Source organism: Natator depressus, chromosome 14 (genome assembly GCF_965152275.1).
Source record: "Natator depressus isolate rNatDep1 chromosome 14, rNatDep2.hap1, whole genome shotgun sequence".
NCBI classification, from domain to species: Eukaryota; Metazoa; Chordata; order Testudines; family Cheloniidae; genus Natator; species Natator depressus.
This window is the reverse complement of record NC_134247.1, coordinates 27701230-27729109: the sequence shown is the minus strand read 5'-3', so window position 1 is coordinate 27729109 and position 27880 is coordinate 27701230. Positions and strand designations below refer to the sequence as shown.

General features: G+C 51.1%; 1 protein-coding gene across 1 annotated transcript; it reads left to right on the top strand.

The window, feature by feature from the left end:
• The first annotated feature begins 1089 nt into the window (after positions 1 to 1089).
• Positions 1090 to 23316, top strand: LOC141998994 (E3 ubiquitin-protein ligase TRIM39-like). Its single transcript, XM_074972056.1, has 6 exons — positions 1090 to 1515; positions 12697 to 12792; positions 14374 to 14604; positions 15529 to 15551; positions 15640 to 15743; positions 22336 to 23316. Exons 1-6 carry the CDS (start codon positions 1090 to 1092, stop codon positions 22893 to 22895), a joined length of 1440 nt encoding a protein of 479 aa, XP_074828157.1. The 3' UTR covers positions 22896 to 23316.
• The last annotated feature ends 4564 nt before the right edge of the window (positions 23317 to 27880 follow it).

The window sequence follows — 27880 nt, the reverse complement described above, 5'->3', positions numbered from 1 at the left end:
AATTTGCGGATGATACTAAACTGGGAGGAGTGGTAGATACGATGGCAGGTAGGGATAGGATACAGAGGGACCTAGACAAATTGGAGGATTGGGCCAAAAGAAATCTGATGAGGTTCAACAAGGATAAGTGCAGGGTCCTGCACTTAGGACGGAAGAATCCAATGCACCGCTACAGACTAGGGACCGAATGGCTAGGCAGCAGTTCTGCGGAAAAGGACCTAGGGGTGACAGTGGACAAGAAGCTGGATATGAGTTGACAGTGTGCCCTTGTTGCCAAGAAGGCCAATGGCATTTTGGGATGTATAAGTAGGGGCATAGCCAGCAGATAGAGGGACGTGATCGTTCCCCTCTATTCGACATTGGTGAGGCCTCATCTGGAATACTGTGTCCAGTTTTGGGCCCCACATTACAAGAAGGATGTGGAAAAATTGGAGAGAGTCCAGCGAAGGGCAACAAAAATGATTAGGGGTCTGGAACACATGACTTATGAGGAGAGGCTGAGGGAACTGGGATTGTTTAGTCTGCAGAAGAGAAGAATGAGGGGGGATTTGATAGCTGCTTTCAACTCCCTGAGAGGTGGTTCCAAAGAGGATGGTTCTAGACTATTCTCAGTGGTAGAAGATGACAGGACAAGGAGTAATGGTCTCAAGTTGCAGTGGGGGAGGTTTAGGTTGGATATTAGGAAAAACTTTTTCACTAGGAGGGTGGTGAAACACTGGAATGCGTTACCTAGGGAGGTGGTAGAATCTCCTTCCTTAGAAGTTTTTAAGGTCAGGCTTGACAAAGCCCTGGCTGGGATGATTTAATTGGGGATTGGTCCTGCTTTGAGCAGGGGGTTGGACTAGATGACCTCCTGAGGTCCCTTCCAACCCTGATATTCTATGATAAGTGCTCTAAAATCCATATAAGGATCCATAACCTACAGAAGGTCAATAAACTTTTCTCATCTGTTCTCTACATCTCACCCCGTTTCACTTTCCCACCTACTCTGTGACACTCCCCCCCCACCCTTCCCTCATCTCATTCTGTGCATGTGAAAAGCTGATCCAAGCAGTAAGGGGACCAGACATCAACAAGACACAGACAGCTATGGCCTCAGCACCTTCCATAGAGAAAGTGTTAGAAGAAGCCACTTGCTCCATCTGCCTGGAGTACCTGACAAAGCCGGTGACCATAGACTGTGGGCACAACTTCTGCCGAGACTGCATCATCCAGTACAGTGAGCATGGGGAGCCTCAATCAGGCACAAAGATCCCCTGTCCCCAGTGCCGAGCGCCGTTCCAGGAATGGAAACTCCAGCCCAACAGGCAGCTCGCCAATATTGTAAAGAACATCAAACTATTGGGGTTAAAGCCAGGAAATGTGCAAAAGGAGAATCTTTGTGAGAGACATGAGGAGAAGCTCCAACTCTTCTGTGAGGAGGACAGAGAAGCCATCTGTGTGGTTTGCAGGCAGTCCCAGACTCACCACACTCATGCTGTGATCTCCATACAGGAGGCTGCCCAGGATTACAAGGTGAGAATCACTGCTGCTCTTGGCGAAGGAATCCCTTAAAGACCCCATTGTGTTTCTCTCCAGAACCAGCTGCTGGGGGCTGAGTGGGGACTCACATGGCTTAAGAGAGGTGGAGCCAGGCACTGCCAGGCTGGACAGTGAGGGGTCCGGCTGCCTCCCCCGCCCCCCAGACAGGTAGTGAAGAGTGGAGTCAGCCATGTCCATCTCTCTGCCAGGCTGTGCCTCCAGTGCCAGGTGACCACAGCCACCTTAGAGAACCTGAGTGGGGGAAACCAGGGCTTGTGCCCTTCCCTCTTCAGTGTGTGGGTAAGGCCCGACGGGTTGGCTCAAACAGTGAGTTTAGGGCTTGTTGGCACCTTTGCAACATCAGGAAGGTGGCACCATGGATTCTGCATTACATGGATGTCTCCCAGGGAGGCTCAGGCATGTCCCCAGCCTAGGCAGGATGTGTATGTGGCTTGTGGAGATCCATGAAGTTGTTTGATTAGAGGCTAAATGGAGCAGAAGTGGAGCCTGTGGGGAACAGACAAAGGAAGGGGAGCCAGTCAGTGTGGGAAATAGGTAGCTTTGGCCCTGAGATTAGTGACTTCCCCCAAACACGGATCACCTGAGAGCTGAGGCAATGGGAGAAGGGACATAGAGAAATGTTATGTTTGAACTAGCAGAGAAGGCAATAGACAGACATAGGGAGCTGACAGATAGCTTCTGCTGTGGTGGCTTTATTGTTCAGCTGCAAATCTGAAACTAACATGAAAGCGAAGCTTTGCACTGGAAAGGGTGGAGTGCGCAAACATTGAAAGGAACAGTACATCACATTTGTCCACCCTGCTGTAAAAAACTTTCCAGACATATATACATTATCAATTACATGGCTAACATGAAACACTGTATAACCTAAGTAACAATTGCAGGTGGACTACTGCATACTTTTAAATCGCAAGGGATCATGCTTCCGTTGAATAGCAACACTCTAACTAAACAATTTATAAGTTCAGGTACACAGCTCGTTATTGTATTCTCTTGTGATGGTGGTGTGGCAGCGTCCTGAACTACTGGAACAGTCAGTGGTAAGGAATCAGCTGGATATGGTATGCAATCACCTGGATCTGGTACCAAAGTTTTGCTTAACAAGTCATTAAGACTAGGAGTTGTAATGGAAGGAGATTCAATCGAGGAACAGAAAGTCCTATTGGGACATCCCCGGACTTCTGTACTTGTTGAGGCTGCAACTGGTCCATATGTGATCTCCATAAAATACCATTGCCTAGTTTTACCAAAAACAATACAAGTCCTGTGCATTTTACAAATTCTCCCGGCACCCATTTCTCTCAACAACTGTAGTTGCGAGTCCACATTAAGTCTCGAACTTGAAAAGAATGATGATGCATCTCACATAATCAGTTTGCATAGATTGGGATTTGGCTACAAGTGCGGCAATATCAGGATGTAGCAGGTCCCAACAGGGACGCAAACATTGCTTCAAGCAAAGAGTTTCAGTTGGCTCCTGGGTAGTAGTATGTGGTCTGTACCTGTAGATGAGCAAGGAATTTTCCAGTCTCTGACTCAAAATAGATTTGTTGCTTTTAAGGGTTGCTTAAGTGTCTGTACAAAAAGAGTTCTGCTAGTAAGTTTGAAGCCGGATAGTATGAGCATATGTGCTGAATTCCATTTGAAGCTAGGAACCTCTGAAATTCTGCAGAACAGAATTGAGGTCCATTGTCACTCACTCTCTGTAACAGTAAACCAAATTATCTGAACAAGGTGCGAAGATGTCCAGTGATCTTAGCAGTAGTAGTAGAAGTCATGCTGAAAACTACTGGTCATTTCAAATGGCGTTGACTAAGACCAAAAACATGTAACCTTCTAAAAATCTGGCAAAGTCCACGTGATTAAGTGTTCAGTGTGTCTGAGTCCACAACCAAGGTGTTTGAACAACCTGGCCAGGATCATGTTGAATTTGCTGGCACGTAGGTATTGGAAGAAGATGAAGTGCTATACTTTGTCAGTCCCGTCTAACAGATGTGACGCCAGGCTATGGCCTTCATCTGTACGATTCTAGGATGGGCTTTGTGAAGAGCTTCCAAACCTGAGATTGAACTGATTTTGGAATCAGCATTCACATTTCCCATAAAATGCAACTGTAATTCACAGATAATTCATGCTGACATGACATGAATTGTGTAAACTGGGGATTCTTATAATCGAACCCTGTACCTTGTGGTACCATTCCCTTCACAAGAGAAAGCACATCATCTGCATCAGTTTCTTTGTTGATGCCTGTCCTAGTAATAGGTAACCTATTCATCAAGCTGAGAGAGAACATTTCATCCGAAGTTTCTTTGGGTAAATGAGAGTTTGGGTATGGCTTGTGTGATGGCCTATCAGCATTGCCATGCTGAGTCCCTTTATGGAACTGAATAGTATAGGAATGAGGCAAAAGTAGCAATGCCCATCATTGCATGCAAGCAGTAGCTAATGACGGAATTCCATGTTTCAGTCCAAATATTGAAAGTAAGGGCAATGATCCATCTGCAAAGTAATATGTCTATGTAGTGAGGCAGAGTGGCCTCCCACTGACCCAGAGCAGGAGGGACCTGCTTGGTGGAGAATGTGGGCAGCAACCTGACCCCTGCAGTAAGAGGTCCTGCATATGCCATGCCTTAGATATCCCTAATGGGAGAGAAGGAGCTTGACAAACTCATTAACTATCTGGCCAAGAGCAAAGAGCAGCAGTAGGTGTCATAACTCCAGCAACAACGGCAACTAGTACAGGTGCTGGGGGCCAAACAGCAACTGTTCTGGGATTTGGGGGCCCAACACCGTGAGGAGCAGCAACAGTGTCTCCAACAGCTTGCAACCCTGCTGCCTGGACCCAGTGGGCCACCTCCCAGGGGCACAATGAATCCCCCTACGTTTCCCATTGCCCTCTTGGCCCCCTACCTGACTGAGGCAACCCAGATCGCCTATCGGGGCCTCCCAATCGATGAGGCACAAGATTATGGATGCATGAAGCTGCCCATTTTAGATGCCTTGGACATCATGCTGGAGACCTTGCGCCAGCAAAATTGGGCTAACACCTACCTGCTGGGGGCCTGGCCGCAGGTCATCGCCCAGGAGATAAAAGACCTCTGCTGGCAATGGCTGCATCCTGAGCAGTGGTCAGCAGGTGAGGTCGCTGAGCAGATCACCCTAGAGCAGTTTGTTCATGTCCTCCTGCCCCAGGGGAGGGCTTGGGTACTCCGGCACTGACCCACAACATTTAGTGCGGCTGTCACCTTAATGGAGGACTTCTTGGCCACTGAGAACCCTATTGGGCCAGGAGCCTGAGCCCCGGCCTCAACGCCCGGTTTGATGCTCCTTGGCCCAGCAAGGAAGCCCAGGCCGAAAGAGCCCATGGCCGAATCCAAACCCATGACGATAGGGCCAGCAAACAACCACTGGGCCCATGTGGCAGAGATGCTCCGACATTGCTGACAAGACCACAACCCAAATCCCTCAGATGTGATCCCCTGGCCAGGGCAACTAGAGCCTGGACCCTGCTTCTCCTGCAGCTGGCTTGGGCACTTACAATGGAAGTAATACCGGAGAGTCTCGGGCCAGCAAACAACCACTGTGAAGTTTGGGTGAAAACGAGTCACAGCCCTCATAGATTCAGGCTGTAGGCAAAACCTCATCCACCAGGAATTTGCCCCTGGCCCCACACAAGCATGTTGAGAGATACACTTCCAATGTATCCACAGGGATGTAAAATCGTATCCCAGTGCCTAGATCTCTCTGACCATTAACAGACTGATGTGGGTGTTGACACTGGAGTTGGCTTCCACCTCACCTATCCGGTCATCCTGGGATGAGACTGGCTGGGGTTTGACAGCCTTCTTCGGAAGAAGAGGAGGAGGCTGAAGAACCCCAAGGGGAACACCCTGATGAGCCCCCAGTCCCAATGACGATGCTGGGCCTCCCTGTGGAGAGTCCCATGATGACCCCCCTTTACAGATTTTTGTTGCAACCAGAGGGATGAGCCCACAGTGAGCTGGGCCTACAAACAGGTAGGCCAGGTCAACCGAGCCATGACTGATCCCCTGAGGGCTGCACAATGGACCCAATTCAAGCTGACAGGCAATCACTTCTACCATGTTAACCAGAACTCCCAAACTCAGGAAGTCTGGACCCAGTTGGTTGTCCCCCACGATCATAAGAAGGCCATCTTGAAGCTTGCCCATGACATTTCCATGGCTGGCCACCTGGGACAAGAGAAAAACCTGGCCTGAGTTCTGTCATGCTTCTTCTGCCCTGGAGTCCATCAGGAGGTAAAGGTCTAGTTCACCTTATGCCCTGAGTGCCAACTAGCTGTCTCCGTCGGGGTGGCGAAAGCACCCTTGGTCCCCTTACCCATGGTCAGGGATCCCTTTGAGCAAATTGCGATGGACCTGGTGGGCCCTCTCCTGAAGAGTAATGCAGGGTTCCAGGATAGCCTCATACTGATGGATTATGCCACTCACTTCCCCGAGGCCATCCCACTATGGAACACTTCCATCACAGCAGAACTGGTGAAGGTATTCTCTTGTGTGGGCCTTCCCCCTGAGATTCTCATGGATCAAGGGACCAACTTCACTTCCCGGCTGATCCATCAGGTGTGTACCTTGTTGTGACATGTATGACAGTTTCTGGGCTTAGCTGGGTATTACTGACACTTTGTGCTCCAGTTTGAATCCATCGCAGCACCCCTCATGGCATTCTTAACCAAGGACTGCCCATGTCGGTACGCTCGTCAGCAGAATGTGAAGATATGTTCTGAGCCCTCAAGGAAAGCCTGTGTAGGGAACCCGTGCTCTTCAGCCGCGATTTCAACTGTGAGTTCCTGGTCCAAATCGATGCTTCAGAAGTGGGGCTCAGGGCAGCCCTCTCCCAGGAGTTGGATAGAGAAGAGCATCCCACCCTCTATATCTGTGGGAAGTTCTCCCCGCCCCGAGAATGTAACTATTCAGTTATACAGAAGGAGGCCCTGGCTGTTAAATGGGCTATCGACACCCTCAGATACTATCTTCCCTTTCATATTGATCACCGACCACAAAGCCTTAAAATGGCTAAATACCACGAAAAGTACCAATGCCAGATTGATGAGACGGTATCGCATCCTCCAGCAATTTGTCTTTACTGTCTGACACTCAGCAGGTAAGGATAACACTAACACAGATTTTCTGTCTGACCTGGGGGGAGTCAGGATGGCAGCCATGAAGACCAGGAGATGGACTTAAGGGGTGTGTGTGTGTAGTGAGGCGAAGTGGCCTCTCACTGAGCCAGAGGCAGAGGGACCACTCTCCAAACTCAGGTGGGCAGAGCCAGACCATGCTCACTCCTCCCACTGGAAGTCAGGGGGTGGGACAAGAAGTATATAGGGCTGGTCCTGGAGCTCAGTTGGGCTGCAGCTGCTGAAGGAGACAGATGCCTCTTGACCTCTCCTGAGCTGGGAGACTTCAGCGGACCGCTGCTGAGCTGAGGAGTGACCAGAGCTTCTGGAGCCATGCACTGACCAAGGCATTGAAGAGTCGCTGGGACTGGCACTGGACTTCTACCCCAACAAACTGGAGGACCACCCGCGGATCCAAGTACACCCCACGGGGAGTGTAGGAAGTGGCCCAGAGGCAGCCGACCCCAGTCTGGCTGTATTGCTGCCGGAGACCTGGTCAGCGAGTTGCAGCTGGATTCCCTACTGACCCAGTGGTGGAATACTCCACCACTGTTAGGGCCCTGGGTCGGGGCCTGATGGAGTCGGGTGGGCCTGGGCCCCACTGCCACTTCACCCCTGAGGTGGCAGTCTCCCCTTGCAAGGCCAAGAGGCCTGCATTTGTTGGCCATCTGCTGGAGCTCGGATACCCAACCCTCTTGCCGTTCTACAGAGAGCCACAGACTCCTTGCTGCCCCACCCTGACCGAGGGCTTTGGCTCATAACTGTTTGCTGCTCTGCCCTGACTGCAGGCCAGAGGCATAGACAGTTTCTTGACCCGCCCTACTTGGGGGTCTGGGACCCCGAGACTCATTTGTGGATCTGCCCAGACTGCAGGCCAGAGCCATATAGTCTGTGTAGTGCTCTGCTAATTCCCTGATTGTGGGTGACGCTCAGTTATGTAGTGAGGCGGAGTGGCCTCCCACTGACCCAGAGGGAGAGGGACCCCTGCTAACCCACTACAGTCTACCATATAGGTAGGTATGGAACAGCCAAATACCAAAGATAATGCTGAGAGCTCTTAGCTCTATTTGCACATAGCTCTTCTCAGAAGTGATGAGTGTTTGTGGTGCAAAGGTAATTGGTTTCTCTATACCATTAGGAAAAATGTTGGCGAGAACTGTGCTCACTCCATATGGTGAAGCATCACAAACCACTTGCAATGGAATCAAAACATCAACGTGCATTAGAACGTCAACTGATGTCAACAGTTTCTTTACTTCATCAAATGCATGCACACACTCTTAAAGATGCCAAAACTGTCACCAGATTAGGAAGAAATTTACTGTAGCAGTTAAGCAGTCCTAAGAATGAACATAACTGTGACATGTTCTCTGTCAGTGGTGCTTCAAGAACCATCTCCTCTTCTCTGGCGATTTCCTTAAGCCCAGGGCATCAATTACATATCCAAGGTATTCAGCTGAAGATTTGAAAAACTCACAATTGTCTTGAAAAATCCTTAGTCCATGGTCTTCCAAATGTGTCAAAGCAGAACCCAAATTTCACAGATAATTCCCTTGATCCTTTCGTGTAACAAAGATGTCATCCAAGTAACACTGAACTCCATTCAGTCCCTTCAGAATCTCATCCACGGCTTTCTAGAAGAGGGCAGGTGCTGATGTGATACTAAAAGGCAACCTTTTATAACAAAATAAGACTTTTTGTGTGTTGATTGAGCCAGCATCTTGCAAATATCTCACAATCTCCATTTGTAGGTATGCATTGAGCAAATCCAATTTACTGAAACACTGTCTACCACTAAAAGTAGTTAATAAATCTTCAGTGTGAGGTAGTGGTTACTAATCTGCACATAAAACTGGATTAAGCATCACTTTGAAATCTCCACATATTAAGACTGAGTCTTTCCTGATCACTGGTACAATGGGTGTAGACCACTCACTGTGTGAAACTGGTGACAGGATTCCAATGTTCACTGAACGGTCCAAATCAGCTTCCACCAGATGCTTCAGAGTATAAGGCACAGCTCTGGGCTTGCAATATTTTGGCTGGCTGTCAGTGAGCTTCCCTGAGACGTTTATCTGTCTAAGTTCTTTCAGAAACTTTAGAATGTCTGTCCAGTATTTCCTGAAGATTTTGAGGTACTTTTGTGATCACTTTGATCTTAATCCAATTCATCTTGAGCTTCTCAAGTCAAGATCTTCCAAATAATGGTGGATACTTTCCTTCAATCACATAAAAAGGTAAAACAACTGATTGGTCATCTAGTTGAACTTTTACCTGGCATATCCCTGTTTTGGACTAATTTTTCCCCAGTATAAGTCTTTAAAGTGGACGTTTCTTCCAGAGGAACTTGTGGCAATATCTAGTGATAGGCAGATACAGAAATCAATGAAACAGTATCCAGCTCCATTCTTGTGGGAACTCCTTCAGTCAGATGCCATCCTTGACTCCAGCTTCTGATAAAACATGAAGTGCTAAATCTTGATTTAAAAAACAAAGGAGTACTTGTGGCACCTTAGAGACTAACAAATTTATTTGGGCATAAGCTTTCATGGGCTAAAACCCACTTCATCGGATGCATGCACGAAAGCTTATGTCCAAATAAATTTGTTAGTCTCTAAGGTGCCACAAGTACTCCTTGGGTTTTTTTTGTTGTTGATACAGACTAACACGGCTACCACTCTGAAATCTTGATCAGTGTCCCTACAGTTCTTGTCTTTTTCCACATTATGAATTCCCAACTTCCATCATTTCTTAGGTTCAGTCTTCATAGGTGTCTTCTTGGATGTACAGTTACTATGTGTTGCTGGTCTCTGAACTGTGTGACAGGTCACAGCGATGTGTCCTCTCTTCTGGCAGTTCTAACAAATGACCTGGCATGCCCAGTAATCCTTCTCCACATGTGTAGTTTGTGCACTATAGCCCCATGGAAATTCTTCATGTTCCCATGGTCCTCTGTCTCATTAATTCAAAATATGAACTCCTCAGTTCATACTAATGTCCAGAAAATCCTTCGTTGCAGTTTCCATGGCAACAGTCACCTCAACAGCCTTCTTGAATGTAAACGGTGACATAGTCAGTAATGTCTTCTGAACCTGGTCATTGCATAATTCAGAGATAAATTGGTCATACAAGGCATCACTTAATGTTTGTCTGAACTGACAGTGTTCTGACAACATCCTTAGAGAAGCAACAAACTGTGCTACTGATTTTCCAGTTCCCTGATCTTGCTGATGGAACTGAAATTGTTCTGCTATCACTGATGATGTAGGAGAAAAGTGTTCCCACATTGTGGCAGTAATTGTGGCATACTTGGCAGTTCTTGGCACAGTTGGAGACAATAAATCATGTGGCAGTCCATATGGCTTCAGACCAGTCACTGTCAGCAAGATTGAAATTCGTTGTCTGTTGGGAAACTACAAATTACCCTGCAAGCTACAAATTGCTCAAAAAATTTGAGGCACACCACCTGTGATTTTAGTTTTCAACAAATTCCTCATCATTGCCCACAAAAGGTGCCATTTCTCTGCTCTCCTGCTCTTCAAGCCTCCTGGATGACCTTTTCTGCCACAGAGAAATTCTTCCATTGTTACTGCACTGTCTGTGCTCGACACGCCCCCCCGCTGGTTGTGTGTCCACACTGCAAACTGCAGAATTCTGTCTTTGGCTGTGCTTGTGCTCTCTCTGCAACCAATCGACCCTCATAGCAGGTGAAGGCTCCCCTTCCACTCTCCTGTGTGGCAGAGTCCTTGGAACCCCAACAAGGCTGGGGGGCTCAACCCACAACCTTGTCGTGGTCACTTAGGTCAGGGACTAGGGTGTCCCCACTCCGGGGTGCTCTCTCCACACTGGATGCTTCCCTGACCCACTGATCATTACATACAGTTCAAAGCAAATACAATTTATTAAACAGCAATCGATTTTAAAAAATAAGGAAAAAATGGGAAAGGCTAAAGGAAAAGACATGTCACCCTGCTCTGTGGCATGGGGACGTCACAACTAGCGTCTCTGGAATGTCAGGGCTGTTCACAGTCTGTTCCTCACACGTCCCAGGCCTCCTGCCCAGGCTCTGGCTGTGCTGCAGGGATGCTGCAGGACACTTGCTCTGGAGGTGGCCACACGCTCTAGGTGGCAGGACCCTTCTTCCCAGTGTCATCTACCCCGTCGGGGTTACGATCCCCCCTCCAAGTCTGGCCTGCAAGGCCTCTTGGCTGGGGGCATCTCCCTGCACTGGGCCCGCTGCCCAGGGTCCCCCTTGCTCTCCCCAGCTGCTCACCACACCCGGCTCCGGACTCCTCCAGCCCCAGCTCCAGCTCCACCACTCTGCCTCAGCACGGCTGCTGCTGCTGCTGCTGCTGCTCTGCCTCCAGTTCCCTGGGCTGCTTCTCTGGACCCCCTGGCTCTGGTTGCTGCAGCTCTCCCCCCAGGACAGTTCTGCTCTGTGGGCTGCTTCTGTGACTCTGCTCCCAGCACCGACCTGCTTCCTATGCTGCTTTTCTGGCCCCTCTGGATCTGGCCCAGCTCTGCTCCCCAGCTCAGCTTGGGCCCCTGCTTTCTCCTTAGCTCAGCCCCACTCTGCCTGACCCAGGCAATTCCAGCTCACATGGAGGACAAACCCCCCTGGCCTCCTGACTCCCTGATTAGCCTGCCCACCCTGTCAATCAGGCTGACCTGGAGCATTGGCCTCTCCCCATTGTTCCTGGGGACTGTCAGTCTCAGGGTCCTGATTTCCCATCGACCCTTCCCCTTTCTTTTGATACTGGGAGCTAGCAACTAAAACACCCCCACTGAGTTTTAGTAAGGGGACAATAGTCCCCTTAGACTAAAAGCGAGCTGATGGAAAAACAGCTTCTGCCCTGGTGGTTTTATTGTCAGCTGAAAAACTGAAACTGTGCAATTGAGGCTTTGCACTGGGGAGGGGGGAGTGCTCAAACATTTAAAGGGACAGCACACCACAAGAAGGGGCCAGATCCTTGGCCCAATGGTGACTGATTGGTAATGCCCATAAATATACATTCATCTCCCTTCTGAGGCCTCTCCTGCCCAGGTGAGCACTCGGTTCTGAAAGGCTGCAGCTTGGCTCAGTGTCCTCAAACTTCAGTTAAACGCCTCCGTTTCTGAGAAATCTTGGAGCAGAGCAGACAAGTGGGGAAGAGTCTCCCCCAGGATCAGTGTCTCAGCCAGACAGTGCCCCAGAACGTGCCGCTCTGATGCTGCTGCCTCTGCCCAGGTTATTCTCCTGACTTTGCTATTGAAATGTGCATTTTTCACAGGGCTGGACTGAGGCACCCCAGCTGCAACATGCTGACAAGGGGCCTGTTGCGGCCCTGGCCCCATTAGCAGCAGTTGTGGAAGGGGCCACCCGCACAAGGGCTGTCTGCTGCGGGTGGGGCCTGTGAACCTATTTAGACAGGCAGGAGGAGAGGCTGGGGGCTCCCTCCCCTTGGGAATCCCAGGGGCTGGGGGTCTCTTTTCCCCACAGGATCAACAGCAAGAATCCTCTCCCTCCCACTGAGAGAGAGAGATACTCGAAAAGGGTCAGGGAGCTCCCCCCTCGCCCCATCTATTAGCCAAGGTGTCTATGATTGGATGGGGGAGCTGAGTCATATGACCTACCCCCTGCTGCCACACAAAGCCCCTCTTTTTGCGGAGGGGTTGGCTGGCCCCCAGAGCAGTGAGGCTTGGTGTCAATGTCCCATACACATAAATGGAGCAGTCCCCTCTCATGGCACTGGGCTCAGGCTCTCTACAGACTCAGGCAGGAATCGTTGTATCTGTCACATTTGGGGCATGTTTTGAATATTTTCTTTGCAACCCAGAGGGTTTGAAACATTCTCTTTTTAATGAAAGCCAAAAGCCTGATTTTATCACATAACTCCAGTATCTGGGGCCTAGACATGGGTTTGTAGTGCCTCTGTTTCATCTGGCCCTGCCTCCTGCAATCTCCACCCATCAGATGTGCAGATTAATGGCTATCACACATGGTGCCCCTGCAGGTGAAACTCCAGGAAGCCCTGGGCTCTCTGAGGCTGGAGCTGGAGGAGGCCCTGGAGCTGACATCTGAAGAGGAGGAGAAAACCACAGAGTGGAAGGTGGGTGTCTGGGTTTATCCTTCCCCGAGCCCTTCCCCCTGCAGTGTTCCCAGGTTGAGGGGCCAAAAAGCTATAGGCTGACATTACAACTTCCTCTGGCTGTTTGCTCCTAGATGGTGCCATGGTACCAGGAGCGGGAAATGTTTCGGGTGGGGATCACAGTAAAGCAGACCAGGGGACAGTTCCTGTCCCATGGTCAGTGGCACAGACTCACCCCCGGGCTCTCTGGGGGCAAGAAGGAGATGACATACTCTTACAATGGGCGTGCAGTGTTTGCATGTGAGTCCATTGCCCCATCATACCCAAAAACCACGCTGAGTAACTGCAGACGCAGACAGCCGTCAGGAGTGCCAGATCCTCAGAGGTGCTCTCTGCACATCCACACCCAGGGCACCGGGCTCAGTGTGGGCAGATGTTGCACTGGCCTTTAGGAGTTTGGCCCTAAGGGAGCAGAGCTCAGGGCAGTCCTGGGATTCACTCAGCTGAGCAAACAGAGACAGCCCTTCTTCTCTGCCATCCTCTGCAGCCATCATGGGGCCACTTGACTCATTAATCCTCAGCTGCTGCCTCCTACGATTATAACTACATGGCTGTGGGCAGCCAGCCGGCCTGCCAATATTCACAAAGCAGATACTAGTAAGTTGTAGAAGGTTGGCATTTGTGTAGAATATATATATTCTATTTGTTCCCTCACCCACACTTCTGGCATTCGTTCCATACACCCAACCCACACTCATTCCACACCCACTGTCACTACACCCCCCCAATAACTGTTTTGTACACACACACACACCACAGAGTCACAGTCCTTATGCCGAGTCACCTGCTAACTCTAAAGGGAACACCCCAGTCTGCTGGGAAAGCCCTTCTGATTGGCTGATAGTGATGGGCAGCCAATCAGAGCTGTGATGTGCTGCTGGACAGCCTGGTCTCTCAGCCTGTGTAGCAGGTAGAGCTCCCTCTTCCTAGGTACATAAAGGGCTGCCCCATTTGCTGCCCCCTGTCTCCCCCCCCCATACAATTGCCTCTGTGTGCTGGTCCATTTCCCCCCCCTTCCCCCCACACCACTGCCTCCAGGCACTGACCGCTACCCTTCATGTATCACTGTCTTCAGGTACTGGCCCCTATTCTCCCCAGATCTGACCCCCTACTGAACTCCCAGATTCCCCTTACCACAGGAGTCTTCTGGGGCAGGACAGTGGTTTTAGGGAGTTGCCAGATGCTCCAACTCAAGCATCAGTGTTCAAGGGGTCACTGCCTGCCCTAATCCAGTGAGAGCACTGGGATCTTCAGGACAAAGGACACAGTGTTCCCACCTTGCTGCTCAGACCCCCCGTCCCACAGAGCAGGAGAGGCTGAAGGTGGGAAGGTGATACAGGGGCAATGGTTGGGGTGGGACCAAGTAACTTTTTGTAAGAAGGAGATTTTGCAATTCCATTACACTGAAAACCTTCCCATGTGCGTGATCCCTGCAGCTCATGACTCTAGCAGCCCTGCGTCCTAATCTGTGAGGCAGACTCGGCACACCATGTGCCCAGTTCTGACTCTTGGACTTTGTTCCTTTTCCATTTTTTACTAAAGGAAAAAGTAGAGAATCGGAGACAGTTGATCATGTGTGAATTTAAGAAACTGCACCAGTTTCTGAGTGAGGAAGAGCAGCTGCTACTGCAGCAACTGGCGGAGGAGGAGATGGAGACTCTGCAGAGACTACAGGACAATATAACAAAGCTCTCAGAGCAGAGTGCCGCTTTGCAGCAGCTGATCACAGAAGTAGAAGAGAAATGCCTGCAACCAGCTGCTGAGCTGCTGAAGGTGGGACTGATAACAATCTCCCCATCCATCCCTGCAGCATTAAACTCTCCAGTCAGTGACTAGATCCCAGGAATTAGTGACAAATCCTATTTCCAGTGCCTGGTCTGACAGTGTCCCAACACAAACAGAGGCCCAGGCATGAGGCCCTGTCAGCGCTGACACGCACAGTCTGTGTTAGAGGGAAAGGGAGATGCAACGGGGGCTTTGCCGGTCAAAGGGATGGAACGGAAGGAGCAGGGGGCTGATGTGGTTCCTTCTGTGACTGCTGGATCTTGGCCCAATGTGGCTGATGAGCAGAGATTCTGAGCCATGCGGGGAGGGGGGGTGGGGGGGCGGGGCAGAAGGGGGAGCCACAACCCAGAGTGAGCTCTCAAATTAATGAAATGAAAGGGTCGAGACTCTCATCGCTGGCCATTCATGCTGGGGGCCTCCATCAGTGGGTGCCAGCCTGAGACACCTGGGGCCTGATACTGGGAAGAGCTGAGCACTCACACGCCAGCTGAAGCGATGAGAGCTGCAGCTGCTCAGGGTGAGGATCTGTGCACTGTCTCCTTAGATTTGCAGCAGGAAGCTGGACAGGAGGGAGACTGGAGACAGTTTGGGTGGAAGCTCTACAGGGAAGTGGAGGGACAGACAGAGGCACGTTAGGGATGTTGCTGCTTTTGTTCCAGCAAAGCTCCTTGTTCAGTGTTCACAAAACATCACATTCTTCTCCATTGTCACATGACACCCAGCTCCTTTGAGAATCAGAGCCAGGGTAGACGGGACACCTGAAATCAGCGATCACTGCTGAATATCCTGCACAAAAGAGTCTGGCCCTGATGTGTTAAATGTTGTGAATTAATTCTGATCAAGTGTGGAAAGTCACTCAGGATTTTTGCATGTGGTGTTAACCCAGCTCTCCGACTCTCTGTCTCCTTTCAGGATGTGAAAAGCACATTGATCAGGTGTGTTCCCATTTCCATTTCTCCTTCTATTCCTGTGAGCAATGTGTGCGCAGAGCAGCCAAGTGATGATGAGACGTTTTCTTTACAGGAGTGAGAATGTGACACTCCAGGATCCAGAAGCTGTTTCTCCTGCCCTGAAGAATGTGTATAAAATCTGCCTTGACATGAAGGAAATGCTGGAGAGATTCACTGGTCAGTGAAAGTTACTGTCCTGGGTTTCCTTTACACGTGGGTGGGGAGGAGAATTGACACATGCAATGTGTGAGTCTTCCATTTGGGGTGGCTTACACACAAGCACTAGAAGCTCCCTAGAAGTGGGGGCAACAGTGCCCAGACTGTGGCCCTACCCCACCGAGGCTCCACCGCCCACCCCCTCTTCTGAGCCTCCCTGTTTGCCCCTCTCTGCCCCCTCTCCCAAGCGCCCCCTGCTCGTCCCTCTCCCGAGTGCCCCCTACTTGCTCCTCTCCTGAGCACCCCACACTCCCTATGCCCCAGGGTCCCCATCTGCAATGGGTAAGGCCCCTCGCTGTCATACAGCCCTTAGGGGCTGGGCAGTAAGAGTCATTATTGATATAGTGCCCACGAGTGAGCCAGGCACTGCAGAGACAGAACAAGGGGCTGCCGGCCCTGGATGGGCTCCTAGTCTGAGTGCAGACAAGGCTCAGCATGGGGAGCAGCAAACGCTAGGGGGAGCTGGTGTGAGGGTCCCAGTGTGGGGCCGCCCAGTCTCTGGGCCTGTCCTTTGCCTTTCTGGGTCTGACAGAGAGTACTGTAGTGACCGTGTTGGCTCCATACTGGGCCCTGCATCACCCTCAGTTCAGCATCCAGCCAGCGGGGGACTCTGTACCCCCAGGGCATGGTGCAGGGCAGATGCAGCCTGAGATCGGGGGAGCTGGAGGCTGCTGGGAAGCAGGAGCAGCCTGAGAGCTGGAACAGGGACTCTGGGAACCAGGCGGGAGGCACAGCACCCTGTGCTCCGTGTTCACTCCAGGTTCTCACTCAGTGACACAGGCTCCGCTGGGGTCAGACACTGTAGTGAGGGGCCCACACAGACAGACTGCAGAGAGTGAGGCTCAGTCTGCATGGGGAAGTGGTAACAGTTCAGTTAAACAGGTGCCACTTTTGCACTCGTTATGGGGTAGGACCATGAACCGCGCCCCCCAAGCTGCGTCATGGTGACCCTGCAACAAGTGTCTTCCCTCAGCTTCCCCTCTTCAGCACTCCTTAAATTACCCCACACAATCCAAAAGGTCTGAGACAAAAGTCCCCTGCTGGCATCTACTTTGAGTCCAAATAAACGTCAAAATAAGATAATATCTTTGCTCGGTTTCAGCCCCGGCTCTTACTCTTTGCTTGGTTTCAGCCCCGGCTCTTACTCTAACTCCTCCCTCTCCTTGAGTCAGGAGTCCTCAGCCCTCCTTCCTGGAGCTGGGGTCGGGTCAGACTGTACCTTTGTTCTCTACAGCTCTCACCTGCAGTTGCTTTCTCCAGCCAGGTGCAGTCACCCAGGCTTCTGCCCTGCTGTTGCCATGGGTGTCACATCTAGGGCCTTGTCTACACTATCCCAATAAGTCGACCCAAGTTACACTGCTCCAGTTAAGTGAATAACGTAACTGGAGTCGACATAGCTTAGGTCGACTTACCACGGTGTCTTCACTGCACTGTGGCATCCCGTCGACTTCCCTTACTCTTCTCCGAGAAGTGGAGTACTGGAGTCTATGGAGAGCACTCCGCCATAAAGTTAAACCCAATGAGTCACGTCCGCATGACACTGAGACAGTCACACAGGGGTTTGCTGCGGGATCACTATAGCAGTGTTCAAAGTGATTTCAATTAACCCTGTGACGCTTTCTTCTGTGGCCAAGCCCTGGGGCCCCATGAGTGGAGCAGGCTCTGTAGGGACCGAGACCTCATAATCCTGCTTGTCTGCAGCATGGAAATCTGGCCTGTCCCATCCCTCAGGCCCACACATACATGCTTCCAGCAGTGCAGAGACGTCACAGCCACCGTGTGGGTCAGACTGGACTGGAGCAAGACTGACCACTGTGACGTCCTGCACCGAGATCACAGACATAACAGTCCCAGCAGTGCACACAGCCCCCAGTGGTCCTGCCCCATCATTGATGGCTCTGACAGCTCAGGGCACTAGCTCTGTCACCTGTTGAGCTGGCTGCATCCAGGCCAGAGAGCAGCATGGGTGGGTCCCAGGTCCACTCTCCTCCCAGGGTGGGAGGGGGGTGAGTACCAGCCCTGGCCCCTGATCCCCAGGGAATATCTGTGTATTTGCCAGGTGCGCAGACCTCTCTGGGTGGAAACACTTTCACACTGGCTCAGGAATCAGTGCTGGGAGACCCCACTAACCTGGAGGCCGAGGGCTCTCACTCTCCTGCCCTGGGGAGTGAAGGGAGGGACTCTGGGGCTGCTGTTCTTCATCCCAGAAATGGGGGGAAAGGGACGTGGACACAGACAATAACCCTGCATGTGCTGTGAGGGGCAGACCCAGCTCTCCCAGTGTGTGCAGCCTGTCAGCACCACAGGGGCACAGTGAGCTGGGCCAGGAGCAACAATGCTGTCAGAGCTCAGGGTCTCAGAGAAACCTCTTCCCGTCGGGGCCTGCGGAGCCTGTAAACTCTGTGGGGAGTGTCTGGGCAGCCCCATCCTGGAGCAGCTGTTTGAGGAGCACATGAGCCCTGCAGACTCACCGGGCAGCATGTCAGTGCCACAACCCAGAGATCTCCATGGAGGGGACTCACACACTCTGCTGGTAAAGCCGGGGAGTCTAGATCCCAAGGGAGGAGCAAGGGTTTTTTGATTGTGGTTGTGACTTCAGAGCTATGGAGATGCTTCCCATATTAACTCTGATCTTGACCCCCTCTGACTGTGAAATTAAACTGCTTCCCACCTGCAATTTTTCCTTAGTGTGCTCCAGCCTGGGAAGAAAACTTTGGACATTGCAGGCCAATCTGGCCGGGCACAGGGAGAAAATAGAGTGTTTGGCTTTGTGAAATGTCTTGTATTTTAAACCCAAAGGCCCAGATCCCCAAAGGGACACAGGTGTTGTGATGCTGAGCACTTCCAGTGCCTAATTTTTAATCACAGGAACAACACTGCATCTCACAAAGCCTTAGTTAGGTGCCCAGGCTCCCTGTAGAACGAATGGTAAGAGACTGGCGTCTCAGGCTGTGACTCACAAATGCCAGCACACTAGGCTAGTTATTATATTAGCTAACCAATGGGAGATACTGATGACAAGGGGGTCGGCTAAGACCTGTCACTCTCACAGAGATGGGTATCTACCTCTGCTTAGTCAGCCACAAAAGGGAACACCTCGACTGGAGTCAGGCGGCTTAGGCACCTACACCACTTCTTGTGGGAATGAATTCAATGCCTTCTTCACGCCGCACAAAACAGCCAGAAGAGCTTCAATTGGTGCTGCCTCCCTTATAACTTTTAGCCCTGTGCTTAAAGTACTTACCTGGGATGTGGGTGATCCTGGTTCAATTCCCCCATCTGCTTGGGGGGAGATAAGGATTTGAACAGGGATCACCTACCTCTCAGGTGAGTTACCCTAACCCTCTGGGTATGAGAGAGGCTGTTTTGGGCCTTCCTCACTCTCCCTTGTTGAAGCTGTTGCACTGTGGATTAAATAATTAAAGGTCATTGGACCAGAGAGTGAATTTGAGAATGAGTCTACAGCTTGGTGGTTTGGGCACCCATCTGCGAGATAGGAGAGCAATGAGCTAGTGCCCCTGCTCCAATGACTCTTTAATTATTTATCCACCTTGGAACATCGTCAACAGGAGAGACTGAGGCACGCCCCTCATCAGCATAGCCCAGTGAGTAGAGCACTGTCCTAAGCCCTATTCAAATCCCTTCTCACCCTCTGGCAGAGTTGGAGCTTAAACCAAGAGTCCCCCACATCCTAACCACTAGGCTAAAATTTATGAGGCAAGCCCTGCCCCACCGGCTGTTCTCTGTGACCTCGCCTGAGGGACCCGATCTGATAGACAGCCCCTGAGCACACCTACCAAACTGGGCCTGGCACACGGGTGAGGTGGCTGAAAATGTATCTTCTCCCACTCCGTTGATCATGCTGGGGCTCAAGCAGGGGATAGGCGTCCACATGCCTAGAAGGAGCTAGCTGTGTGCATGGTGAGATGAGAGAAACACAGGCACTGAGGGAACTTTTACTGCACAAACTTAGGCTCTGAGTGAGTTTCAGTGCCAACAGGGTCAGCAGGAGTTTTAGAATAATAGAATAGACTAATAGAATCATAGGATTGGAAGGGACTTCGAGAGGTCATCTAGTCCAGTCCCCTGCACTCATGGCAGGACTAAGTATTATCTGGAACATCCCTGATAAGTGTTTGTCTAACCTGCTCTTAAAATCTCCAATGATGGAGATGCTACAACATCCCTAGGCAAGTTATTCCAGTGGTTAACCACCCTGAGAGTTAGGAAGTTTTTCCTAATGTCTAACCTAAATCTCCCTTGTTGCAATTTAAACCCATTGCTTCTTGTCCTATCCTCAGAGGTTAAAAACAACAATTTTCTCCCGCTTCCTTGTAACAACCTTTTATGTACAGTACATGAAAACTGTTATCATCTCCCCTGTCAGTCCTCTCTTTTCCAGACTAAACAAACCCAGTTTTTTCAATCTTCCCTCAGAGGTCATGTTTTCTAGACCTTTAATCATTTTTGTTGCTTTTCTCTGGACTTTTTCCAATTTGTCCACATCTTTCCTGAAGTGTGGTGTGCAGAACTGGATATGATACTCCAGTTGAGGCCTAATCAGCATGGAGTAGAGCGGAAGAATTTCTTCTTAAGTCTTGCTTACAACACTCCTGATAATGTATTCCAGAATGATTGCTTTTTTTGCAACAGTGTTACTCTGTTATCTCATGTTTCAGACTAGCAGCCGTGTTAGTCTGTATTCGAAAAAAGAAAAGGAGTACTAGTGGCACCTTAGAGACTAACCAATTTATTTGAGCATAAGCTTTCGTGAGCTACAGCTCACTTCATTGGATGTATTCCGATGAAGTGAGCTGTAGCTCAAGAAAGTTTATGCTCAAATAAATTGGTTAGTCTCTAAGGTGCCACTAGTACTCCTTTTCTTTTTCTGGTATCTCATATTTAGTTTGTGATCTACTATGACCCCCAGATCCCTTTCTGCAGTACTCCTTCCTAGGCAGTCATTTTCCATTTTGTATGTGTGCAACTGATTGTTCCTTCCTAAGTGGAGTAGTTTGTATTTTTCCTTATTGAATTTCATCCTATTTACTTCAGACCATTTCTCCAGTTTGTCCAGATCATTTTGAATTATAATCCTATTCTCCAAAGCACTTGCAACCCCTCCCATCTTCGTATCATCCGCAAACTTTATAAGTGTGCTCTCTATGCCGTTATCTAAATCATTGATGAAGATATTGAACAGAACCAGACCCAGAACTGATCCCTGCGGGACCCCACTCATTATGCCCTTCCAGCACAACTGTGAACCAACAATAACTACTTTTTGGGAATTGTTTTTCAACCAGTTACACACCCAACTTATAGTAACTCCATCTAGGTTGTATTTCCCTAGTTTGTTTATGAGAAGGTCGTGTGAGACAGTTTCAAAACCCTAACTAAAGTCAAGATATACCACATCTACTGCTTCCCCCCATCCAAAGGCATGTTACTGTGTCAAAGAAAGCTATCCAGTTGGTTTAACACGATTTGTTCTTGACAAATCCATGCTGACTGTTACTTATCACCTAATTATCTTCTAGATGTTTGCAAATTGATTGTTTAATTATTTGCTCCATCATGCATCCCATGAAGTGAACTGTAGCTCACGAAAGCTTATGCTCAAATAAATTTGTTAGTCCCTAAGGTGCTACAAGTACTCCTTTTCTTTTGCGGATACAGACTAACACGGCTGCTACTCTGAAAGCTAAATGGTCTGTAATTCCCCAGGTTGTCCTTATTCCCCTTTTCATAGATTGACACTATATTTGCCTTCTTCCAGTCTTCTGGAATCTCTTCTGTCTTCCATGACTTTTCAAAGATCACATCACAGTGACTTAGGCCCAAGCTCTTTTTGTGCAGTCACTGGGATCTGTGCTCCTCAGTCACTCAGACATAAGCAAAGATCCACCTCTGTCTGTGCAGTGCCTGGCACAACAGGGAACTAGCCTGAGTGGCTTCTAGACCCCACTGCAATGTCATCCATGTCCCCCTGGCACCCACCCCTCTCTGCAACTCCCATAGCACCTGCCCCTCCAGGTCCCTTGCTACTGCCCCAAATTCCTACCTCCTGCCCCACCCCTGAGCACCTTCCCTCTGCCCCCTGGCACCTGTCTTTCCTCTTCCCTCACCACCACCACCCTTGTTCCTGCAGCCTGCCCTTCCCCCCTCTGCCTCCCTGACATCTGTCCCCTTCCTCTGCCAGCCTTTATCCCTCTCTTCTCTGCAACCCCCACTGCTCCCCTCCTATCCTTTCTGATTCCTTGATGCCTGCCCCGTGCCTCCCACTACTCCATGGAGATCTCCCCCTTCCCTTCCCATCCATTCCCCTTCCCTGGTGCTTGTCCCTCTCCTCTCCTATGTCCCTCACAAGCACCTGCCCCTCTTTCCATCTCCTCTCCTTCCCCTGCCCCCTTGGCCTTAGATGGGGCCCTGACTCCCCTTAAATGGCCAGCAACCTTGTGTCACAGTAATTAATGGGGACACAGGTTAATTTCCCTTTGATCCCAGTGACCAGCCCCTGCCTCCAGCACTGACTCTGTGACTCTCTCCCCAGTGGATGTGACTCTGGATCCAGACACGGCTCATCCCAGCCTCATCCTGTCTGAGGATCAGAAAACTGTGACATACGAAGACAAACAACAGGATCTGCCTGACAATATTAAGAGATTTGATACTTATCCCATTGTCCTGGGCTTTAACAAATTGACAGGAGGGAGGCATTACTGGGAGGTGGAGGTGGGAGACAAAACAAACTGGACTCTGGGGGTTTGTACAGAATCTGTGACAAGGAAGGGGAAGATTTACTTATCACCTGAGAATGGATTCTGGACAGTGTGTCTGAGATATAAGGAATACAAGGCCCTCACCTCCCATTTGACTCCACTGTCCATGAGCGTCAGGCCCAGCCGGGTGGGGATTTTCCTGGACTATGAGGCAGGAGAGGTCTCATTTTACAATGTGACTGACAAGTCCCATCTCTTTACTTTCACTGACACCTTCTCCGGAACGCTCCACCCTTATTTTTATACTGGTTACAAAGAGGGATTTAGAAACACATCTCCCTTGATAATCTGCCCAGTCCCAGCTCAGGCTGGAGGGAATCTCTGTTCCTGACAGTGACACCCATGGAGGAGCCTGTCCCCTCCCAGCGCTGACCAGCCCCCAGGTGTGTTCCTATAAGGATGGCCTGGGGAATCATCTGCCTGCCACCGCCTCCCCCTCAGTTCCCAGCACCAAGCCTGTGAGCTAGGGGAGAGGAGAGGGGCAGAGGGGGGATGTAGGCTGCTGGGTTGTGGGCATGCAGAGGCAGAGATGTGTGTAGACACAATGTCAGGCGTGGCTGCTGTTGCTGATGTAAGGGGGACCGTTGTCCCCTTACTGAAACTCAGTGAGGATTCCTGGTTGGCCTTCTCCCAGTAACAAAAGAAAGGGGAAGTGCAGATGAGAAACCAAGACCTTGGACTGACAGTCCCCAGGGCCAATGGGGAGAGGCAAATGCTCCAGGTCAGCCTGATTGAGAAAGCAGGCAGGCCAATGAGGGAGTAAGGAGAGCGGGGTCCCATCCTCTGTCTGCCCAGAGGGGCCGAGCTAGAGCCACAACAGCCAGACGAGAGAAGCAGCGCAGGGATCAGCGCCGTGCTGGGTGCAGAGCCACGGCAGCCAGAGCAGCAGCCCGGAGAGCTGCGCCGGAGGCAGAACAGCAGCAGCAGCGCTGAGGCAGAGTGAAGCTGGGGCTGGGGCTGAGGCAGAGTGAAGCTGGGGCTGGGGCTGGGGCTGGGGCTGAGGCAAAGTGAAGCTGGGGCTGAGGCAGAGTGAAGCTGGGGCTGGGGCTGAGGCTGGGGCTGAGGCAGAGTGAAGCTGGGGCTGGGGCTGAGGCAAAGTGAAGCTGGGGCTGGGGCTGAGGCAGAGTGAAGCTGGGGCTGGGGCTGAGGCAAAGTGAAGCTGGGGCTGGGGCTGAGGCTGGGGCTGAGGCAAAGTGAAGCTGGGGCTGGGGCTGAGGCTGGGGCTGAGGCAGAGTGAAGCTGGGGCTGGGGCTGAGGCTGGGGCTGGGGCAGAGTGAAGCTGGGGCTGGGGCTGAGGCAGAGTGAAGCTGGGGCTGGGGCTGAGGCAGAGTGAAGCTGAGGCTGGGGCTGGGGCTGAGGCAGAGTGGGGCTGAGGCAGAGTGAAGCTGGGGCTGGGGCTGGGGCTGAGGCAGAGTGAAGCTGAGGCTGGGGCTGGGGCTGAGGCAAAGTGAAGCTGGGGCTGGGGCTGGGGCTGGGGCAGAGTGAAGCTGGGGCTGAGGCAGTGTGGGGCTGGGGCAGAGTGAAGCTGGGGCTGGGGCAGAGTGAAGCTGGGGCTGGGGCTGAGGCAGAGTGAAGCTGGGGCTGAGGCAGAGTGAAGCTGGGGCTGAGGCAGAGTGAAGCTGGGGCTGGGGCTGGGGCTGAGGCAGAGTGAAGCTGGGGCTGGGGCTGGGGCTGAGGCAGAGTGAAGCTGGGGCTGGGGCTGGGGCTGGGGCTGAGGCAGAGTGAAGCTGGGGCTGGGGCTGAGGCAGAGTGAAGCTGGGGCTGGGGCTGGGGCTGAGGCAGAGTGAAGCTGGGGCTGAGGCAGTGTGGGGCTGGGGCAGAGTGAAGCTGGGGCTGGGGCTGAGGCAGAGTGAAGCTGGGGCTGGGGCTGGGGCTGGAGCAGTCCGGAGAGCAGCTGGGGAGAGCGAGGAGGACCCTGGGCAGCGGGCCCAGTGCAGTAAGACCCCACCAGCCAAAAGCAATTGCAGGCCAGAGTTGGCAGCAAACCATAACCCTGATGTGGGGGCCAATGCTGGGGAGATGGGTCCTGCCACCTTCTCCCCAGCATCGGCCACCGCCAGAGCAAGTGTCCGACCCGCAGCATCCCTGCAGCACCGCCAGGGCCTGGGCAGGAGGCCTGGGATGTGAAAGGAACAGACTGTGAACTGCCCTTAAATTCCAGAGACGCTGGTTGTGACGTCCCCGTGCCACAGAGTGGGGTTACTTGTTTCCTTTAAGCTTTTCCATTTTTTCCTTATGTGACATTATTGACATAAACTATGACCGCATAGATCATTGTTGCAACCACTATTATATATTTGCAGCAAATATTGTACAAAGATGTTGTGTGAGATGTCTATGAAAAGGTTATGATTTTCTGGTTATGGTTATGCTGTCTGTATGTGTGTAGCATTTTTGTAGTTGAAGTTATGAATATTGGCTATGTACTTGTATCTCAGTGCGTTTTGATTCTAAGTAGCCTCAGTGAAGCTTTTGGTCAGCTTCTTGAGAAAGGACTATTCTCAGTAAGTGTCCAGTCAAGAAACAGGTAACTGACAATGACTCTGGGAGACGCCAGTCCACATCTGAGCTTTCCTGGGAACGTTCAAACTAACACGTAAACAATGGCGTTGGCCTGCAAACTGAGTCATGCATGGACATGTGACTTGCCCATGTGACTCCAGACTCCATCTTGCTGCTGTCATTTTCCGCAGTAAGAACAAAAGGGGTCCTTCCAGAGGCAGAGAATATAAAAGGCCCTGAAAACCCCTCCATTTTGTCTTCAGTCCTGCTTCTGACCTCTGGAGGAACTTTGCTACACTGAAGCTCTGAACAAAGAACTGTATGACCCATCCCAGCTGTGGATGTACTCAGAGACTTAATTTAAACCTGCAGTTTATTCCATCACTGCTACAAGCCTGAACCAAGAACTTTGCCATTATTGTATGTACCTGATTCCATTTAACCAATTTTAGCTCTCATATATATTTCTTTCTTTTATGAATAAACCTTTAGATTTTAGATTCTAAAGGATTGGCAACAGCATGATTTGTGGATAAGATCTAACTTGTATATTGACCTGGCTCTGGGGCTTGGTCCTTTGGGATCGAGAGAACCTTTTTTCTTTTATTGGGGTATTGGTTTTCATAACCATTCGTCCCCATAATGAGTGGCACTGGTGGTGATACTGGGAAACTGGAGTGTCTAAGGGAATTGCTTGTATGACGTATGGTTAGCCAGTGGGGTGAAACCAAAGTCCTCTTTGTCTGGCTGGTTTGGTGTGCCTTAGAAGTGGAGAAACCCCAACCTTGGGCTGTAATTCCCCTGCTTGAAGCAATTTGTCCTGAATTGATAATCTCAGAAGTGTCCCACCAAAGGCAGCATCTTTACACCTTATATTTTTTAATTTGTTGCTGTTCAGGAAATTGTATTTGCTATGAAATGTATATAATGATCAGTGGGTCAGGGAAGTGTCCAGAGTGGAGAGAATACCTCAGAGTGGGGACACTCTAGCCTTTGTCCTAAGTGACAATGACAAGACTGTGGGTCAAGCCCCCCAGGAATCCTTGACCCAGTGATGTTGGGGGTTATGAGGACTCTGCCACACAGGAGAGTGGAAGGGGAGCCCTTGAGGTCAGGCAGGCTTCTGTGTAAAGGGACTAGGAGTGAGGACTCAGATCCTTTCTCAAGTCAATTCCATTGGGGTAGTGTATAAGCCAGGAAAGTTCCCCACAATAGTGGGACCATTCCCCCGCTTACACTAGGGTGGAGTGGGATGGGGGGCTGCAGCAGTAGGAAGTGAAGAGCCCAGATCACAAGAGGAAGACGAGGGGGGGAAGGCCACAAGTAGGAAGAGCCCCTTGCAGAAATGAAAGAGAAGAGACCCCAGTATGTGGAGGTGGAGCTCTGAGAAGTGGATGGGGAGATCCCAGGGAAGGGTTGAGTGGGCAGAAGGAAGGGATCCAGGAACAGAGAAAGCTGAAGTCAGGGAAGGGAGGAATGGTGTTGGGAGAGGTGTGAACAGGGGTAGGCAATGTGTCCATTCACAGACCCAAGTGTCCATGGTAAAAATTTTGAGGTCCGTGATAATTTTTCAAAAAACGTTGAATGACTGAATGACATAACCCCCCCCTCCCCCAATGTCCATCACTAAGTACAGTAATTTTGCAAAGAGTCCATCGCATAACATGGTGGTGCCGATCCCTGGGTGTGGGTGCCCCCTGCACTCTCTGTTGTTTTGGGGGAGCCACTAAGCACATGTGGCTCTCAGAATCCTCAGTACAGACAGAACTGATCAAGGTCCCATCTGTGCCCTTAGCTGCACTGCCTCACAGGGCATCTGTGGGACCCTGCAAGACTTGGGGGAAGGGGAACGTTTATCAGAACTTTATTCTACTGCAAACCATGCCACGGTGTTAGCTGTGCTGGGGCGGTTCTGTTCAGTAACCGGATACCTGGGCAGGCAGTTTGATTTTGTATACAGGCCCACAGTGGGAGAGTGGGGGTGAGTGTGAAGTTGGATGGAAAATAGATCCTGGGAGTGATGATGAAAAAGTAGCACTCATTGAACGTCTTCAGGGAACCCGGGAACTTGGGTTCACTGATTGTTACGCCAACTGGCCCAGAAAGCCTGCTGCTGTGTACCCCGAGGAGCCGGAAGAGGCCTGAAGGCCACAGGTACCAACCCCTGGGGAGGCAGGAAGTAGCCCAGGGGCAGCCCCAGGGGTTGTGGCTCAGTCGGCGTGTTGCGGCTGGATCCCCACCGACGCAGGGGCAGCCGATCCTGCCCCTGCCAGGGCCCTGGGGTGGGACATGGTGGAGTAGGGTGGGGCTGCGTCCCCCTGCCACCCCACCCTGGGTGGCTAACTCCCTACACTTTCCTGAGAAGCTCCTGCTCTGGAGAAGGAGCCGCCTTTACCAGTCACCCTTGCAGACTGTTTGTTTGCTGGCCGCCTGAGACTCCTCAAACCCAGGCCCCAGCCCACCTGCAGACTTTGTTTGCTGGCTGCCTGAGCCCCACCCAGGCTAAAGCCAGCCCTGAGACTGTTTGTTGCTGGCTGCCTGAGCCTCCTCAAGCCCGGGGCCCAGTTCAGTTATAGACCCTGTTTAAGGGCTGGCAGCTTGAGCCTCCCAAGCCCAGGCTAAAGCTGGCCTGTGACTGTTGGTCGCTCAGCCCTATTGTGGGCTCTTGACTGTCCTGCGGACTCTGGTCCTGGCCAGACGGGACCGGACTGAGTGGCCTCCCTCACCATGGGAAAGCGAGGGACCATTACAGTGTGCCATCTATCGCCCTGCTGCTGTTAGGGAATCCCAAATGCCACAAAGCCATTCACTATT